This window comes from Pseudophryne corroboree, chromosome 10, assembly GCF_028390025.1.
Source record: "Pseudophryne corroboree isolate aPseCor3 chromosome 10, aPseCor3.hap2, whole genome shotgun sequence".
Lineage (NCBI taxonomy): Eukaryota > Metazoa > Chordata > Amphibia > Anura > Myobatrachidae > Pseudophryne > Pseudophryne corroboree.
In genome coordinates this window covers 199,711,645-199,729,505 of record NC_086453.1, presented here as the reverse complement: position 1 = coordinate 199,729,505, position 17,861 = coordinate 199,711,645, and the positions used below count along the sequence as shown (strand labels likewise).

At 49.1% G+C, this 17,861-nt stretch overlaps 1 protein-coding gene across 3 annotated transcripts in view; it reads right to left on the bottom strand.

Annotated features, from left to right (window-relative positions):
- AURKAIP1 (aurora kinase A interacting protein 1) overlaps positions 1–17,861 on the bottom strand; it is a 75,555-nt gene that overhangs the window by 44,579 nt on the left and 13,115 nt on the right. For all 3 annotated transcript variants that reach the window (XM_063943023.1, XM_063943021.1, XM_063943022.1), the window contains exon 2: positions 16,139–16,233. In XM_063943023.1, coding sequence (XP_063799093.1) covers positions 16,139–16,190 — 52 coding nt within the window. In that variant the 5' untranslated portion in view covers positions 16,191–16,233. The remainder of the gene's footprint in view (positions 1–16,138; positions 16,234–17,861) is intronic.

Sequence of the window (17,861 nt, the reverse complement as noted above, 5' to 3'; positions counted from 1 at the left end):
TGGCCAATCCGGAACCACTAGTATCGTTCTTACGCCTCTTTGCCGTATAATTCTCAATACTTTTGGTATGAGAGGCAGAGGAGGAAACACATACACCGACTGGTACACCCAAGGCGTTACCAGCGCGTCCACAGCTATTGCCTGCGGATCTCTTGACCTGGCGCAATACCTGTCCAGTTTTTTGTTGAGGCGAGACGCCATCATGTCCACCATTGGTCTTTCCCAACGGGTTACCAGCATGTGGAAGACTTCCGGATGAAGTCCCCACTCTCCCGGGTGAAGGTCGTGTCTGCTGAGGAAGTCTGCTTCCCAGTTGTCCACTCCCGGGATGAACACTGCTGACAGTGCTATCACATGATTCTCTGCCCAGCGAAGAATCCTTGCAGCTTCTGCCATTGCACTCCTGCTTCTTGTGCCGCCCTGTCTGTTCACATGGGCGACTGCCGTGATGTTGTCCGACTGGATCAACACCGGTTTTCCTTGAAGCAGAGGTTCTGCCTGGCTTAGAGCATTGTAGATTGCTCTTAGTTCCAGAATGTTTATGTGAAGAGACGTTTCCAGGCTCGTCCACACTCCCTGGAAGTTTCTTCCTTGTGTGACTGCTCCCCAGCCTCTCAGGCTGGCGTCCGTGGTCACCAGGATCCAATCCTGTATGCCGAATCTGCGGCCCTCCAATAGATGAGCACTCTGCAACCACCACAGAAGAGATACCCTTGTCCTTGGAGACAGGGTTATCCGCTGGTGCATCTGAAGATGCGACCCTGACCATTTGTCTAACAGATCCCTCTGGAAAATTCGTGCATGGAATCTGCCGAATGGAATTGCTTCGTAAGAAGCCACCATTTTTCCCAGGACTCTTGTGCATTGATGTACAGACACCTTTCCTGGTTTTAGGAGGTTCCTGACAAGCTCGGACAACTCCTTGGCTTTTTCCTCCGGGAGAAAAACCTTTTTCTGAACCGTGTCCAGAATCATCCCTAGGAACAGCAGACGAGTTGTCGGCATTAACTGGGATTTTGGAATATTCAGAATCCAGCCGTGCTGTTTTAGCACTTCTTGAGACAGTGCTAATCCCCTCTCTAGCTGTTCTCTGGACCTTGCCCTTATTAGGAGATCGTCCAAGTATGGGATAATTAATACGCCTTTTCTTCGAAGAAGAATCATCATCTCGGCCATTACCTTTGTAAAGACCCGAGGTGCCGTGGACAATCCGAACGGCAGCGTCTGAAACTGATAGTGACAGTTTTGTACAACGAACCTGAGGTACCCCTGGTGTGAGGGGTAAATTGGAACGTGGAGGTACGCATCCTTGATGTCCAAGGACACCATAAAGTCCCCTTCTTCCAGGTTCGCTATCACTGCTCTGAGTGACTCCATTTTGAACTTGAACTTCTTTATGTACAGGTTCAAGGACTTCAGATTTAGAATAGGTCTTACCGAGCCGTCCGGCTTCGGTACCACAAATAGAGTGGAATAATACCCCTTTCCCTGTTGTAGAAGAGGTACCTTGACTATCACCTGCTGAGAGTACAGCTTGTGAATGGCTTCCAAAACCGTCTCCCTTTCGGAGGGGGACGTTGGTAAAGCAGACTTCAGGAAACGGCGAGGCGGATCTGTCTCTAGTTCCAACCTGTACCCCTGAGATATTATCTGCAGGATCCAGGGATCTACCTGCGAGTGAGCCCACTGCGCGCTGAAATGCTTGAGACGACCGCCCACCGCCCCCGAGTCCGCTTGAGAAGCCCCAGCGTCATGCTGAGGCTTTTGTAGAAGCGGGGGAGGGCTTCTGCTCCTGGGAAGGAGCTGCCTGTTGGTGTCTCTTCCCCCTTCCTCTGCCTCGTGGCAGATATGAATATCCCTTTGCTCTCTTGTTTTTAAAGGAACGAAAGGACTGCGGTTGAAAAGTCGGTGTCTTTTTCTGTTGGGGAGTAGCTTGAGGTAAAAAGGTGGATTTCCCGGCTGTAGCCGTGGCCACCAAATCTGATAGACCGACTCCAAATAACTCCTCCCCTTTATACGGCAAAACTTCCATATGCCGTTTTGAGTCCGCATCGCCTGACCACTGTCGCGTCCATAAACTTCTTCTGGCCGAAATGGACATAGCACTTACCCGTGATGCCAGTGTGCAGATATCCCTCTGTGCATCACGCATATAAAGAAATGCATCCTTTATTTGCTCTAAAGACAGTAAAACATTGTCCCTATCCAGGGTATCAATATTTTCAATCAGGGACTCTGACCAAACTACTCCAGCACTGCACATCCAGGCTGACGCTATAGCTGGTCGTAGTATAACACCTGTATGTGTGTATATACTTTTTTGGATATTTTCCATCCTCCTATCTGTTGGATCTTTAAGTGCGGCCGTCTCAGGAGAGGGTAACGCCACTTGTTTAGATAAGCGTGTGAGCGCCTTATCCACCCTAGGAGGTGTTTCCCAGCGCGCCCTAACCTCTGACGGGAAAGGGTATAAAGCTAATAACTTCTTTGAAATTAGCATCTTTTTATCGGGGGCAACCCACGCTTCATCACATACATCATTTAGTTCTTCTGATTCAGGAAAAACTATAGGTAGTTTTTTCACACCCCACATAATACCCTGTTTAGTGGTACCAGTAGTATCGGCTAAATGTAACGCCTCCTTCATTGCCAAAATCATATAACGTGTGGCCCTACTGGAAAATACGGTTGATTCGTCACCGTCGCCACTGGAATCAGTGCCTGTGTCTGGGTCTGTGTCGACCGACTGAGGCAAAGGGCGTTTTACAGCCCCTGACGGTGTTTGAGGCGCCTGGACAGGCACTAACTGATTGTCCGGCCGTCTCATGTCGACAAACGACTGCTTTAGCGTGTTGACACTATCCCGTAATTCCATAAATAAAGGCATCCATTCTGGTGTCGACCCCCTAGGAGGTGACATCCCCATATTTGGCAATTGCTCCGCCTCCACACCAATATCGTCCTCATACATGTCGACACACACGTACCGACACACAGCAGACACACAGGGAATGCTCTTAACGAAGACAGGACCCCACTAGCCCTTTGGGGAGACAGAGGGAGAGTTTGCCAGCACACACCAAAAGCGCTATATATGACAGGGATAGCCTTATAATAAGTGCTCCCTGTATAGCTGCTTTTATAATACAATTTTTGCCACTATTTTGCCCCCCCTCTCTTGTTTTACCCTGTTTCTGTAGTGCAGTGCAGGGGAGAGACCTGGGAGCCGTCCTGACCAGCGGAGCTGTGTAAGGAAAATGGCGCTGTGTGCTGAGGAGATAGGCCCCGCCCCTTTTCCGGCGGGCTCGTCTCCCGCTCTTTAGTGTATTCTGGCAGGGGTTAAATATCTCCATATAGCCCCGGAGGCTATATGTGAGGTATTTTTTAGCCAAATAGGTTTTCATTTGCCTCCCAGGGCGCTCCCCTCCCAGCGCCCTGCACCCTCAGTGACTGCCGTGTGAAGTGTGCTGAGAGGAAAATGGCGCACAGCTGCAGTGCTGTGCGCTACCTTTAGAAGACTGAGGAGTCTTCTGCCGCCGATTCTGGACCTCTTCATGTTTCAGCATCTGCAAGGGGGCCGGCGGCGAGGCTCCGGTGACCATCCAGGCTGTACCTGTGATCGTCCCTCTGGAGCTGATGTCCAGTAGCCAAGAAGCCAATCCATCCTGCACGCAGGTGAGTTCACTTCTTCTCCCCTAAGTCCCTCGTTGCAGTGATCCTGTTGCCAGCAGGACTCACTGTAAAATAAAAAACCTAAGCTAAACTTTTCTAAGCAGCTCTTTAGGAGAGCCACCTAGATTGCACCCTTCTCGGCCGGGCACAAAAATCTAACTGGCTTGGAGGAGGGTCATAGGGGGAGGAGCCAGTGCACACCACCTGATCGGAAAGCTTTACTTTTGTGCCCTGTCTCCTGCGGAGCCGCTATTCCCCATGGTCCTTTCAGGAACCCCAGCATCCACTAGGACGATAGAGAAATGTATTTTAGTAAATACAACCTGTGCTCCCTACCCTGGTGGGGTCCCTGTGCAGTACAGTGTCCACACCAGCGGTGCGGTCTCCTAGGACCGTGATTTACCGGCGGGTCTCACCTGGGGGACCCTCTTACCTCCTCCCTGATGTGCAGCCATGCGATCCAGGAGAGTCAGCGGTGGTGTGCCTGAAGACCGATGCGCCTCTGCTGCAAGTACCGGGAACCCAGCCGCGGGAATATGCTGCGCTGCTGGGGAGGTGATGGAGTCGCAGCACAGAATGTCAGAATGACATAAACAGTGCTGCGGCCTTTGAACCTTCTTAAAAAGCTGTTTACAGGGTTGCCTAGCGCAAGTAAGTTAGTGCTCTGCAGGCACTAACTTACAAACTGAGCTCCAGTGCCCGGAGGCGGGGTTAGAGAGGAGGCGGTGCAGTGCATCCTGGGAACAGTCAAAGCTTTAGCCTGTTGGTGCCTCGGATCAAGATCCAACTCTACACCCTGATGTATTCCCTGTGGAATCCTAGTGTACCCCGCTGCAGAAATTCTAATTAAAGAATCGCCATCTTTTAGACAATCCCAACTTAATACAAGTTACCCCCTCTCTAAATTGGACCCCATTCCCTAAAGCCAGATTGCACAGCACATTACATTACTATACCGTAGGTTATAGTTATACTAAGAGAAGAAGTTGTCTGAAATTGGACCTTTTAGTAAAAGGTTACCTGTAGAACATAAGTCAGACAACAATAGACTATTAAAATCCAATATCAATATTGGTTGCTTTGGGCACAGAATGTCATTACTCTTTTGCCCTATAGCTTAAATCTTACATCAATTTTTCACGTATGCAAAAACATTCTTAAACTATTTAAATTTCAAGGTTATTCTAAAAAAAAATAAGATTTTACACCTACCGGTAAATCTATTTCTCGTAGTCCGTAGAGGATGCTGGGACTCCGTAAGGACCATGGGGAATAGACGGGCTCCGCAGGAGACATGGGCACTTTAAGAAAGAACTGAACTCTGGGTGTGCACTGGCTCCTCCCTCTATGCCCCTCCTCCAGACCTCAGTTAGAGAAACTGTGCCCAGAGGAGATGGACACTATGAGGAAAGGATTTTGATAATCCAAGGGCAAGATTCATACCAGCCACACCAATCACACCGTATAACTTGTGAGAAACTACCCAGTTAACAGTATGAACAAACAATATAGTCTCGGTCCAAACCGATGAAACTACAACATAACCCTTATGTAAGCAATAACTATATACAAGTCTCGCAGAAGAAGTCCGCACTTGGGACGGGCGCCCAGCATCCTCTACGGACTTCGAGAAATAGATTTACCGGTAGGTGTAAAATCTTATTTTCTCTAACGTCCTTGAGGATGCTGGGACTCCGTAAGGACCATGGGGATTATACCAAAGCTTCCAAACGGGCGGGAGAGTGCGGATGACTCTGCAGCACCAATTGAGCAAACAGGAGGTCCTCCTCAGCCAGGGTATCAAACTTATAGAACTTTGCAAAGGTGTTTGATCCCGACCAAGTAGCTGCTCGGCACAACTGTAATGCCGAGACCCCTCGGGCAGCCGCCCAAGAAGAGCCCACTTTCCTAGTGGAATGGGCCCTAACCGATTTTGGCAACAGCAATCCAGCCGAAGAATGCGCCTGCTGAATCGTGTTACAGATCCAGTGAGCAATAGTCTGCTTTGAAGCATGAGCGCCAACCTTGTTGGCAGCATATAGAACAAACAATGCTTCTGTCTTCCTGACCCTTTCTGTTCTGGCCACATAAATCTTCAAAGCCCTGACCACATCAAGGGACTCGGAATCCTCCAAGTCACGCGTAGCCACAGGCACGACAATAGGTTGGTTCATATGAAAAGATGAAACCACCTTAGGAAGGAATTGAGGACGAGTTCTCAACTCCGCCCGATCCACATGAAAAACCAGATAGGGGCTTTTATGTGACAAAGCCGCTAATTCCGAAACTCGCCTTGCAGAAGCTAAGGCTAACAACATGACCACTTTCCAAGTGACGTACTTCAATTCCACCGTTTTGAGTGGTTCAAACCAAGGTGACTTAAGGAACCGTAACACCACGTTAAGGTCCCAAGGCGCCACCGGAGGTACAAAAGGAGGCTGAATATGCAGTACTCCCTTCACAAACGTCTGTACTTCAGGAAGAGAAGCCAATTCTTTTTTAAAGAAAATGGATAAGGCCGAAATTTGAACCCTTATGGACCCCAATTTTAGGCCCAAATTCACTCCAGTCTGAAGGAAGTGAAGGAGACGGCCCAAATGGAACTTCTCCGTAAAAGAATTCCTGGCCTCACACCAAGAAACATATTTTCTCCATATGCGGTGATAATGTTTTATATTCACGTCCTTCCTAGCCTTGATCAGGGTAGGAATGACCTCATCCGGAATACCTTTTTCCGCTAGGATCCGGCGTTCAACCGCCATGCCGTCAAACGCAGCCGCGGCAAGTCTTGGAACAGACAGGGCCCCTGTTGCAGCAGGTCCTGCCGTAGAGGAAGAGGCCACGGATCTTCTGTGAGCAACTCCTGTAGATCTGGATACCAAGTCCTTCGTGGCCAATCCGGAACCACGAGGATTGCTTTCACTCCTCTTTGTCTTATTATTCTCAACACCTTGGGTATGAGAGGAAGAGGAGGAAACACATAGACCGACCTGAACACCCAAAGTGTCACCAGGGCGTCCACCGCTACCGCCTGAAGGTCTCTTGATCTGGCGCAATACCGCTTTAACTTTTTGTTGAGACGGGACGCCATCATGTCTATTTTGGGCAGTCCCCACTGACCCACGATCTGTGCGAAGACTTCCTGATGAAGTCCCCACTCTCCCGGATGCAGGTCGTGTCTGCTGAGGAAGTCCGCTTCCCAGTTGTCCACTCCCGGAATGAACACTGCTGATAGTGCGCTTACATGACCTTCCGCCCAGCGAAGAATCCTGGTGGCTTCTGCCATTGCCACTCTGCTCCTTGTGCCGTCTTGGCGGTTTACATGAGCCACTGCTGTGACATTGTCCGACTGAATCAGAACCGGCTTGTTGCAGGGCGTCGTATATGGCCCTCAACTCCAGGACGTTGATGTGGAGACAAGTCTCTAGACTTGACCAGAGACCTTGGAAACTTCTTCCCAGTGTGACTGCTCCCCAACCCCGGAGGCTCGCGTCCGTGGTTACCAGGATCCAGTCCTGCATGCCGAACCTGCGGCCCTCTAGGAGGTGAGCACTGTGCAGCCACCACAGGAGAGATACCCTGGCTCTGGGAGACAGGGTGATCCTTTGATGCATGTGTAGATGAGACCCGGACCATTTGTCCAGTAGGTCCCATTGAAAAGTACTCGCATGGAACCTGCCGAAGGGGATGGCCTCGTAACATGCCACCATCTTCCCCAGGACACGTGTGCAGTGATGCACCGAAACCTTTTTTGGCTTTAATAGGTTCCTGACCAGAGCCATGAGCTCCTGAGCCTTTTCCATCAGAAGAAAAACCTTTTTCTGGTCTGTGTCCAGAATCAGGCCCAAAAAGGTCAGACGCGTTGTAGGAACCAGTTGGGACTTCGGAAGATTGAGAATCCAACCGTGCTGCTGTAACGCCTTCACAGACAGTGACACACTATCCAGTAACTTCTCCCGAGATCTCGCCTTTATGAGGAGATCGTCCAAGTATGGGATAATTGTGACACCCTGCTTGCGCAGGAGCACCATCATTTCCGCCATTACCTTGGTGAAAATTCTCGGGGCCGTGGAAAGCCCAAACAGCAACGTCTGAAATTGGTAATGACAGTCCTGTACTGCAAATCTCAGGAACGCCTGGTGAGGAGGGAAAATCTGAACATGAAGGTATGCATCCTTTATGTCCAGGGACACCATCCAATACCCCCCTCCAGGCTGGCGATAACCGCTCTGAGCGATTCCATTTTGAACTTGAACTTCTTCAAGTACAGGTTTAGGGATTTTAGATTCAAAATGGGTCTGACCGAACCGTCCGGTTTCGGGACCACAAACAGGGTTGAGTAATACCCCTTCCCTTGCTGGAGAAGAGGAACTTTGACTATCACCTGTTGAAGATACAATTTTTGAATTGCAGTCAACACTAACTCCCTCTCTGACGGAGAAACTGCAGAGCCGATTTGAAAAACCGGCGAGGAGGCACCTCTTCGAATTCCAGCCTGTATCCCTGAGAAACAATCTCTATTGCCCAGGGATCCACCTGTGAGTGAACCCAGACATGGCTGAAAAGTCGAAGACGTGCCCCCACTTGAGCTGACTCCCCCAGGGAAGCCCCAGCGTATGCGGTGGATTTTGCAGACGTAGGGGAGGACTTCTGCTCCTGGGAACTAGCTGCGTGCAGCTTTTTTCCCTTGCCTCTAGCTCTGGCAAGAAATGACGATCCCCGTACCTTCTTGCTTTTATTTGAACTAAAGGACTGCATTTGATAATGAGGTGCCTTCTTAGTATGTTGCGGAAAAACATTAGGTAAGAAATTTGATTTACCGGCCGTAGCAGTAGAGACAAGGTCCGAGAAGCCTTCTCCAAACAACTCCTCCCCCTTGTAAGGCAAAGACTCCATATGCCGCTTTGAGTCGGCATTCCCCGTCCACTGTCGGGTCCACAAGAGTCGCCTAGCAGAAATAGACATAACATTTATTCTGGAGCTTAGTAAACAAATGTCTCTTTGAGCATCCCGCATATATAAAGCAGCATCTTTGATATGCTCTAGGGTCATTAGAATGGTATCCTTCTCTAGGGTGTCAATCTCCGTAGATAAGGAATCTGTCCATGCTGCGACAGCACTACAAACCCAGGCCGATGCCATAGCCGGTCTAACAATAGTACCGGAATGTGTGTAAATGTACTTCATGGTAACCTCCTGCTTACGATCAGCAAGATCCTTGAGGGTAGCTGTATCCTGGGAAGGGAGTGCCACCTTCTTGGATAAGCGTGTCAGCGCCTTGTCTACTTTAGGCGAAGATTCCCATCGCATCCTGTCCTTTTGTGGAAAGGGATACGCCATAAGAATCCTTTTGGGAACTTGTAGTCTCCTATCTTGAGATTCCCAAGCCTTTTCGCACAATTCGCTTAGCTCAAATGAGGACGGAAAAGCGACCTAAGGCTTTTTCCCTTTATACATGTGTACCCTCGTGTCAGGGACAGGGGGTTCTTCAGTGATATGCAAAACCTCTTTAATGGGAATAATCATGTAACGAATACCTTTTGCCACCTTTGGCTGAAATTTTGCATCCTCATAGTCGACACTAGAATCTGAATCCGTGTCGGTATCTGTGTCAGTAATCCGGGAGCATGGTCTGACTACCTGACTGCTCCCTAGCCTCAGCCTTGTCTAAACTCTTATGCAATAAATTTACATTTGCATTCAAGACATTCCACATATCCACCTAGTCCGGTGTCGGCGTTGCCGACGGCGACCTGACAACCATGCACTCCCCCTCCTCCTTAGGTGAGCCATCATCATCAAACATGTCGACACACGCGTACCGACACACTCCACACACACAGGGAATCTCTTATCTGAAGACAGGTTCCCCCCTAGGCCCTTTGGAGAGACAGAGAGAGAGTATGCCAGCACACACCCCAGCGCTATATGACCCAGGAAAAAAATAAGATTTTACTTACCGATAAATCTATTTCTCGTAGTCCGTAGCGGATGCTGGGACTCCGTCAGGACCATGGGGAATAGCGGCTCCGCAGGAGACAGGGCACAAAATTTAAAAGTTTGACCACTAGGTGGTGTGTACTGGCTCCTCCCCCTATGACCCTCCTCCAAGCCTCAGTTAGGATACTGTGCCCGGACGAGCGTACACAATAAGGAAGGATTTTGAATCCCGGGTAAGACTCATACCAGCCACACCAATCACACCGTACAACTTGTGATCTGAACCCAGTTAACAGTATGACAAACGTAGGAGCCTCTGAACAGACGGCTCACAACAATAACAACCCGATTTTTTTGTAACAATAAGTATGTACAAGTATTGCAGACAATCCGCACTTGGGATGGGCGCCCAGCATCCACTACGGACTACGAGAAATAGATTTATCGGTAAGTAAAATCTTATTTTCTCTGACGTCCTAGTGGATGCTGGGACTCCGTCAGGACCATGGGGATTATACCAAAGCTCCCAAACGGGCGGGAGAGTGCGGATGACTCTGCAGCACCGAATGAGAGAACTCCAGGTCCTCCTTAGCCAGGGTATCAAATTTGTAGAATTTTACAAACGTGTTCTCCCCTGACCACGTAGCTGCTCGGCAGAGTTGTAATGCCGAGACCCCTCGGGCAGCCGCCCAAGATGAGCCCACCTTCCTTGTGGAATGGGCCTTGACAGATTTAGGCTGTGGCAGGCCTGCCACAGAATGTGCAAGTTGAATTGTGCTACAAATCCAACGAGCAATCGTCTGCTTAGAAGCAGGAGCACCCAGCTTGTTGGGTGCATACAGTATAAACAGCGAGTCAGACTTTCTGACTCCAGCCGTCCTTGAAATATATATTTTCAATGCTCTGACAACGTCCAGCAACTTGGAATCCTCCAAATCGCTAGTAGCCGCAGGCACCACAATAGGCTGGTTCAGGTGAAACGCTGAAACCACCTTAGGCAGAAAGTGAGGACGCGTCCGCAGTTCTGCCCTGTCCGAATGGAAAATCAGATATGGGCTTTTATACGATAAAGCCGCCAATTCTGACACTCTCCTGGCTGAAGCCAGGGCCAGTAGCATGGTTACTTTCCATGTAAGATATTTCAAATCCACCGATTTGAGTGGCTCAAACCAATGGGATTTGAGAAATCCAAAACTACATTAAGATCCCATGGTGCCACTGGGGGCACAACCGGGGGCTGTATATGTAGTACTCCTTTTACAAAAGTCTGGACTTCAGGAACTGAAGCCAATTCTTTCTGGAAGAAAATCGACAGGGCCGAAATTTGAACCTTAATGGACCCTAATTTGAGGCCCATAGACAATCCTGTTTGCAGGAAATGTAGGAATCGACCCAGTTGAAATTCCTCCGTCGGGGCCTTCCTGGCCTCACACCACGCAACATATTTTCTCCAAATGCGGTGATAATGTTGTGCAGTCACCTCCTTCCTGGCTTTTACCAGGGTAGGGATGACCTCTTCCGGAATGCCTTTTTCCCTTAGGATTCGGCGTTCAACCGCCATGCCGTCAAACGCAGCCGCGGTAAGTCTTGGAATAGACACGGTCCCTGCTGAAGCAGGTCCCGTCTTAGAGGTAGAGGCCACGGATCTTCCGTGAGCATCTCCTGAAGTTCCGGGTACCAAGTTCTTCTTGGCCAATCCGGAGCCACGAGTATCGTTCTTACTCCCCTTTGCCGTATAATTCTCAGTACTTTTGGTATGAGAGGCAGAGGAGGAAACACATACACTGACTGGTACACCCATGGTGTTACCAGATCGTCAACAGCTATTGCCTGAGGGTCTCTTGACCTGGCGCAATACCTGTCCAGTTTTTTGTTGAGGCGGGACGCCATCATGTCCACCATTGGTCTTTCCCAATGGACCACAATCATGTGGAAGACTTCTGGATGAAGTCCCCACTCTCCCGGGTGCAGATCGTGTCTGCTGAGGAAGTCTGCTTCCCAGTTGTCCACTCCCGGGATGTTTACGTGGGCGACTGCCGTGATGTTGTCCGACTGAATCAACACCGGCTGACCCTGAAGCAGAGGTTTTGCCAGGCTTAGAGCATTGTAGATTGCTCTTAGCTCCAGTATATTTATGTGAAGAGACGTCTCCAGGCTTGACCACACGCCCTGGAAGTTTCTTCCCTGTGTGACCGCTCCCCAGCCTCTCAGGCTGGCATCCGTGGTCACTAGGACCCAGTTCTGTATGCCGAATCTGCGGCCCTCTAACAGATGAGCACTCTGCAACCACCATAGCAGAGACACTCTTGTCCTTGTGGACAATTTTATCCGCTGATGCATCTGCAGATGCGATCCGGACCATTTGTCCAGCAGATCCCACTGAAAAGTTCGTGCATGGAATCTGCCGAATGGAATCGCTTCGTAAGAAGCTACCATTTTTCCCAGGACCCTTGTGCATTGATGCACAGATACTTTTCCTGGTTTTAGGAGGTTCCTGACTAGATCGGATAACTCCCTGGCTTTCTCCACCGGAAGAAATACCTTTTTCTGAACAGTGTCCAGAATCATCCCTAGGAACAACAGACGTGTCGTCGGGATCAGTTGGGATTTTGGAAATTCAGAATCCACCCGTGTTGTTGGAGCACTACTTGGGTTAGTGCTACTCCGACCTCCAGCTGTTCTCTGGATCTTGCCCTTATCAGGAGATCGTCCAAGTAAGGGATAATTAAGACGCCTTCTCTTCGAAGAAGGATCATCATTTCGGCCATTACCTTGGTAAAGACCCGGGGTGCCGTGGACAATCCAAACGGCAGCGTCTGAAACTGATAATGACAGTTTTGGACCACGAACCTGAGGTACCCTTGGTGTGAAGGACAAATTGGAACATGAAGGTAAGCATCCTTGATGTCCAAGGACACCATAAAATCCCCTTCTTCCAGATTCGCTATCACTGCTCTGAGTGACTCCATCTTGAACTTGAATTTTTGTATGTACAGGTTCAGAGATTTTAGATTTAGAATCGGTCTTACCGAGCCGTCCGGCTTCGGTACCACAAATAGCGTGGAGTAATACCCCTGTCCCTGTTGTAGGAGGGGTACCTTGACTATCACCTGCTGAGAATACAGCTTGTGAATGGCCTCCAATACTGTCGCCCTGTCGGAGGGAGACGTTGGCAAAGCAGACTTTAGGAAACGGCGAGGAGGGGACTTCTCGAATTCCAACCTGTAACCCTGAGATACTACCTGCAGGATCCAGGGGTCCACCTGCGAGTGAGCCCACTGTGCGCTGAAATGTTTGAGGCGACCCCCCACCGCCCCTGAGTCTGCTTGTAAGGTCCCAGCGTCATGCTGACGCCTTTGTAGAAGCCGGGGAGGGCTTCTGCTCCTGGGAAGGAGCTGCTTGTTGCAGTCTCTTACCCTTTCCTTTGCCTCGGGGCAAATAGGAATGTCCTTTTGCTCGTTTGTTCTTATAGGAACGAAAGGACTGCGGCTGAAAAGCCTGCGGCTTTTTCTGCTGGGAGGTGACCTGGGGTAAAAAGGTGGATTTTCCGGCCGTTGCCGTGGCCACCAGATCCGATAGACCGACCCCAAATAATTCCTCCCCCTTATACGGCAATACTTCCATATGTCGTTTGGAATCCGCATCACCTGACCACTGGCGCGTCCATAAACTTCTTCTGGCAGATATGGACATCGCACTTACTCTTGATGCCAGAGTGCAAATATCTCTCTGTGCATCTCGCATATAAAGAAATGCATCCTTTAACTGCTCTATAGTCAGTAAAATACTGTCCCTATCCAGGGTATCAATATTTTCAGACAGTGACTCCGACCAAGCCACGCCAGCACTGCACATCCAGGCTGAGGCGATTGCTGGTCTCAGTATAACACCCGTATGTGTGTATATACTTTTTAATGTATTCTCCAGCCTCCTATCAGCTGGATCCTTGAGGGCGGCCGTATCAGGAGACGGTAACGCCACTTGCTTTGATAAGCGTGTGAGCGCCTTATCCACCCTAGGAGGTGTTTCCCAGCGCGCCCTAACCTCTGGCGGGAAAGGGTATAATGCCAATAACTTCTTTGAAATTAGCAGTTTTCTATCTGGGGTAACCCACGCTTCATCACAGACTTCATTCAGTTCCTCTGATTCAGGAAAAACTATCGGTAGTTTTTTCACACCCCACATAATACCCCTTTTTGTGGTACTTGCAGTATCAGAGATATGCAAAGCCTCCTTCATTGCTGTGATCATATAACGTGTGGCCCTACTGGAAAATACGTTTGTTTCTTCACCGTCGACACTGGATTCAGTGTCAGTGTCTGGGTCTGTGTCGACCGACTGAGGTAAAGGGCGTTTTACAGCCCCTGACGGTGTCTGAGACGCCTGGACAGGTACTAACTGGTTTGCCGGCTGTCTCATGTCGTCAACCGACTTTTGTAGCGTGCTGACACTATCCCGTAATTCCATAAACAAAGCCATCCATTCTGGTGTCGACTCCCTAGGGGGTGACATCACCATTACAGGCAATTGCTCCGCCTCCACGCCAACATCGTCCTCATACATGTCGACACACACGTACCGACACACAGCAGACACACAGGGAATGCTCTGATAGAAGACAGGACCCCACTAGCCCTTTGGGGAGACAGAGGGAGAGTTTGCCAGCACACACCCAAGCGCTATAAATATATATAGGGACAACCTTAATAAGTGTGTTCCCTTTATAGCAGCTCAAATATTATAAATATCGCCAATAAGTGCCCCCCCTCTCTGTTTTTACCCTGTTTCTGTAGTGCAGTGCAGGGGAGAGTCCTGGGAGCCTTCCTCGCAGCGGAGCTGGGCAGGAAAATGGCGCTGTGTGCTGAGGAGAATAGGCCCCGCCCCCTTTTCGGCGGGCTTCTTCTCCCGGTTTTTTTTGGAACCTGGCAGGGGTTAAATACATCCATATAGCCCCAGGGGCTATATGTGATATATTTTAGCCAGAATAGGTATATTACATTGCTGCCCAGGGCGCCCCCCCCAGCGCCCTGCACCCTCAGTGACCGCTGGTGTGAAGTGTGCGGAGAGCAATGGCGCACAGCTGCAGTGCTGTGCGCTACCTCATGAAGACTGAGACGTCTTCTGCCGCCGGTTTCTGGACCTCTTCTCTATTCGGCATCTGCAAGGGGGTCGGCGGCGCGGCTCCGGTGACCCATCCAGGCTGTACCTGTGATCGTCCCTCTGGAGCTAGTGTCCAGTAGCCTAAGAAGCAAATCCATCCTGCACGCAGGTGAGTTCACTTCTTCTCCCCTAAGTCCCTCGTTGCAGTGAGCCTGTTGCCAGCAGGACTCACTGAAAATAAAAAACCTAACAAACTTTTTCTAAGCAGCTCTTTAGGAGAGTCACCTAGATTGCACCCTGCTCGGACGGGCACAAAAACCTAACTGAGGCTTGGAGGAGGGTCATAGGGGGAGGAGCCAGTACACACCACCTAGTGGTCAAACTTTTAAATTTTGTGCCCTGTCTCCTGCGGAGCCGCTATTCCCCATGGTCCTGACGGAGTCCCAGCATCCACTAGGACGTCAGAGAAAACACAGTATGTTTACCCAGTAGCGCTGCTGTAATGTATAATCGCCAAATATGTGCCCCCCCTCTACTTTAAAACCCTCTTTCACCGTGTGTCAAGCAGGGGAGAGTCCGGGGAGCTTCCTCTCAGCGATGCTGTGGAGAGAAAATGGCGCTGGTGAGTGGGCTTCTGTCCCGCTCAAACTTAATAAAATATGGCGGGGGCTCTTTTATATACATGTACAGTGCCCACCTGTACATGTATATAGTCATTTGCCATAGGAGAGGTATTCTATTGCTGCCCAGGGCGCCCCCCCTGCGCCCTGCACCCTTACAGTGACCGTAGTGTGTGAGGTGTATGGGAGCAATGACGCACAGCTGCAGTGCTGTGCGTTACCTCAGTGAAGCACCTGAAGGCTTCTGCCGCCTCAGTAGTCTTCTTTCTTCGTTTCTTCCGGCTCTGTGAGGAGAACGGCGGCGCGGCTCTGGGATGAACGCCCAGGACGAACCTGTGTTCCACTCCCTCTGGAGCTAATGGTGTCCAGTAGCCGAGAAGCCGAGCATATCATTTAAGTAGGTCTGCTCCTCTCTCCTCAGTCCCTCAATGCAGGGAGTCTGTTGCCAGCAGAGCTCCCTGAAAATAAGAAAAAACCTAAAAAAATGCTTTCTTAGCAGGAAACTCAGGAGAGCTCCCTGCAGTGCACCCATCTTCCTCTGGGCACAGTCTAAAACTGAGGTCTGGAGGAGGGGCATAGAGGGAGGAGCCAGTGCACACCCAGAGTTCAGTTCTTTCTTAAAGTGCCCATGTCTCCTGCGGAGCCCGTCTATTCCCCATGGTCCTTACGGAGTCCCAGCATCCTCTAGGACGTTAGAGAAATATATATTCTATATACTGTACTATATCGCGTTTCTTCATATTTCTAATACTAAGAATATTAAGATTGTTTGCCAATTTATTTATAAATGGTCTCCCCCAGTTTACCTGCAAGTCTGGTGGCTTTACAGAAATGCGAGGTCAGCCTTGTGAGCCACATGCTGAGATGGAGAATAAGTTAATGGAAGGTCGTTTGACTCCAGCTGAAAGACAAATGTGATTCAGGTTACAATATAGATCCCTCTAGAAATAAATCTATAATTGTCCCAGAAGTATTAGATTGGGTATAACATGCAATCTTCTTACACCCTATAAGTGTTTCGCTTTAAAAAACTTAACTAGTTACCAGCCTGTCAAACTGAGGGAACAACATAACCCTAATGTCAGTACTCATGGCTGTGCGCCCCCCAACGGAGCAACACTTGATTTGTGATCTAGTGGCCGCCGACACAGAAGACTGAACAATGCAGAAGAGCTGAAGGCCACTATTGAAGCATCCTGGACTTCCATAACACCTAAGCAGTGTCACAGGCTGAAAGAATTCATGCCATGCCAAGCCGCACTGATGCAGTAATTCATGCAAGAGGGGCCCACACCAAGTACTGAGAACATATGCATGATTATACACTTTTCAGATGGCCGACATTTCTGTATTTAAAATCCTTTTTTTATTGATTTTATGTAATATTCTCATTTTCTGAGACTTTGGATTTTGGGGTTATTTTAAACTGTGAGCCGCAATCAACAAACAAAGGCTTGAAATTTCTCACTTTGCAAGTAATGAGTCTGTATAATTTATTAGTTTCACCTTTTAACTTGAATTACTGAAATAAACAAACTTTTGCACAATATTCTAATTTTCTGAGTTTCACCTCCTTCATTCTATCCCATCTTTCCTACATCACCTTCTTCATTCTATCCCGTCTTTCCTACATCACCTCCTTCATTCTATCCCGTCTTTCCTACATCACCTCCTTCATTCTATCCCGTCTTTCCTACATCACCTCCTTCATTCTATCCCGTCTTTCCTACATCACCTCCTTCATTCTATCCCGTCTTTCCTACATCACCTCCTTCATTCTATCCCGTCTTTCCTACATCACCTCCTTCATTCTATCCCGTCTTTCCTACTTCACCTCCTTCATTCTATCCCGTCTTTCCTACTTCACCTCCTTCATTCTATCCCGTCTTTCCTACATCACCTCCTTCATTCTATCCCGTCTTTCCTACATCACCTCCTTCATTCTATCCCGTCTTTCCTACATCACCTCCTTCATTCTATCCCGTCTTTCCTACATCACCTCCTTCATTCTATCCCGTCTTTCCTACATCACCTCCTTCATTCTATCCCGTCTTTCCTACATCACCTCCTTCATTCTATCCCGTCTTTCCTACTTCACCTCCTTCATTCTATCCCGTCTTTCCTACTTCACCTCCTTCATTCTATCCCGTCTTTCCTACATCACCTCCTTCATTCTATCCCGTCTTTCCTACATCACCTCCTTCATTCTATCCCGTCTTTCCTACATCACCTCCTTCATTCTATACAGTCTTTCCTACATCACCTCCTTCATTCTATACAGTCTTTCCTACATCACCTCCTTCATTCTATACAGTCTTTCCTACATCACCTCCTTCATTCTATCCCGTCTTTCCTACATCACCTCCTTCTTTCTATACAGTCTTTCCTACATCACCTCCTTCATTCTATACAGTCTTTCCTACATCACCTCCTTCATTCTATCCCGTCTTTCCTACATCACCTCCTTCATTCTATCCCGTCTTTCCTACATCACCTCCTTCATTCTATCCCGTCTTTCCTACATCACCT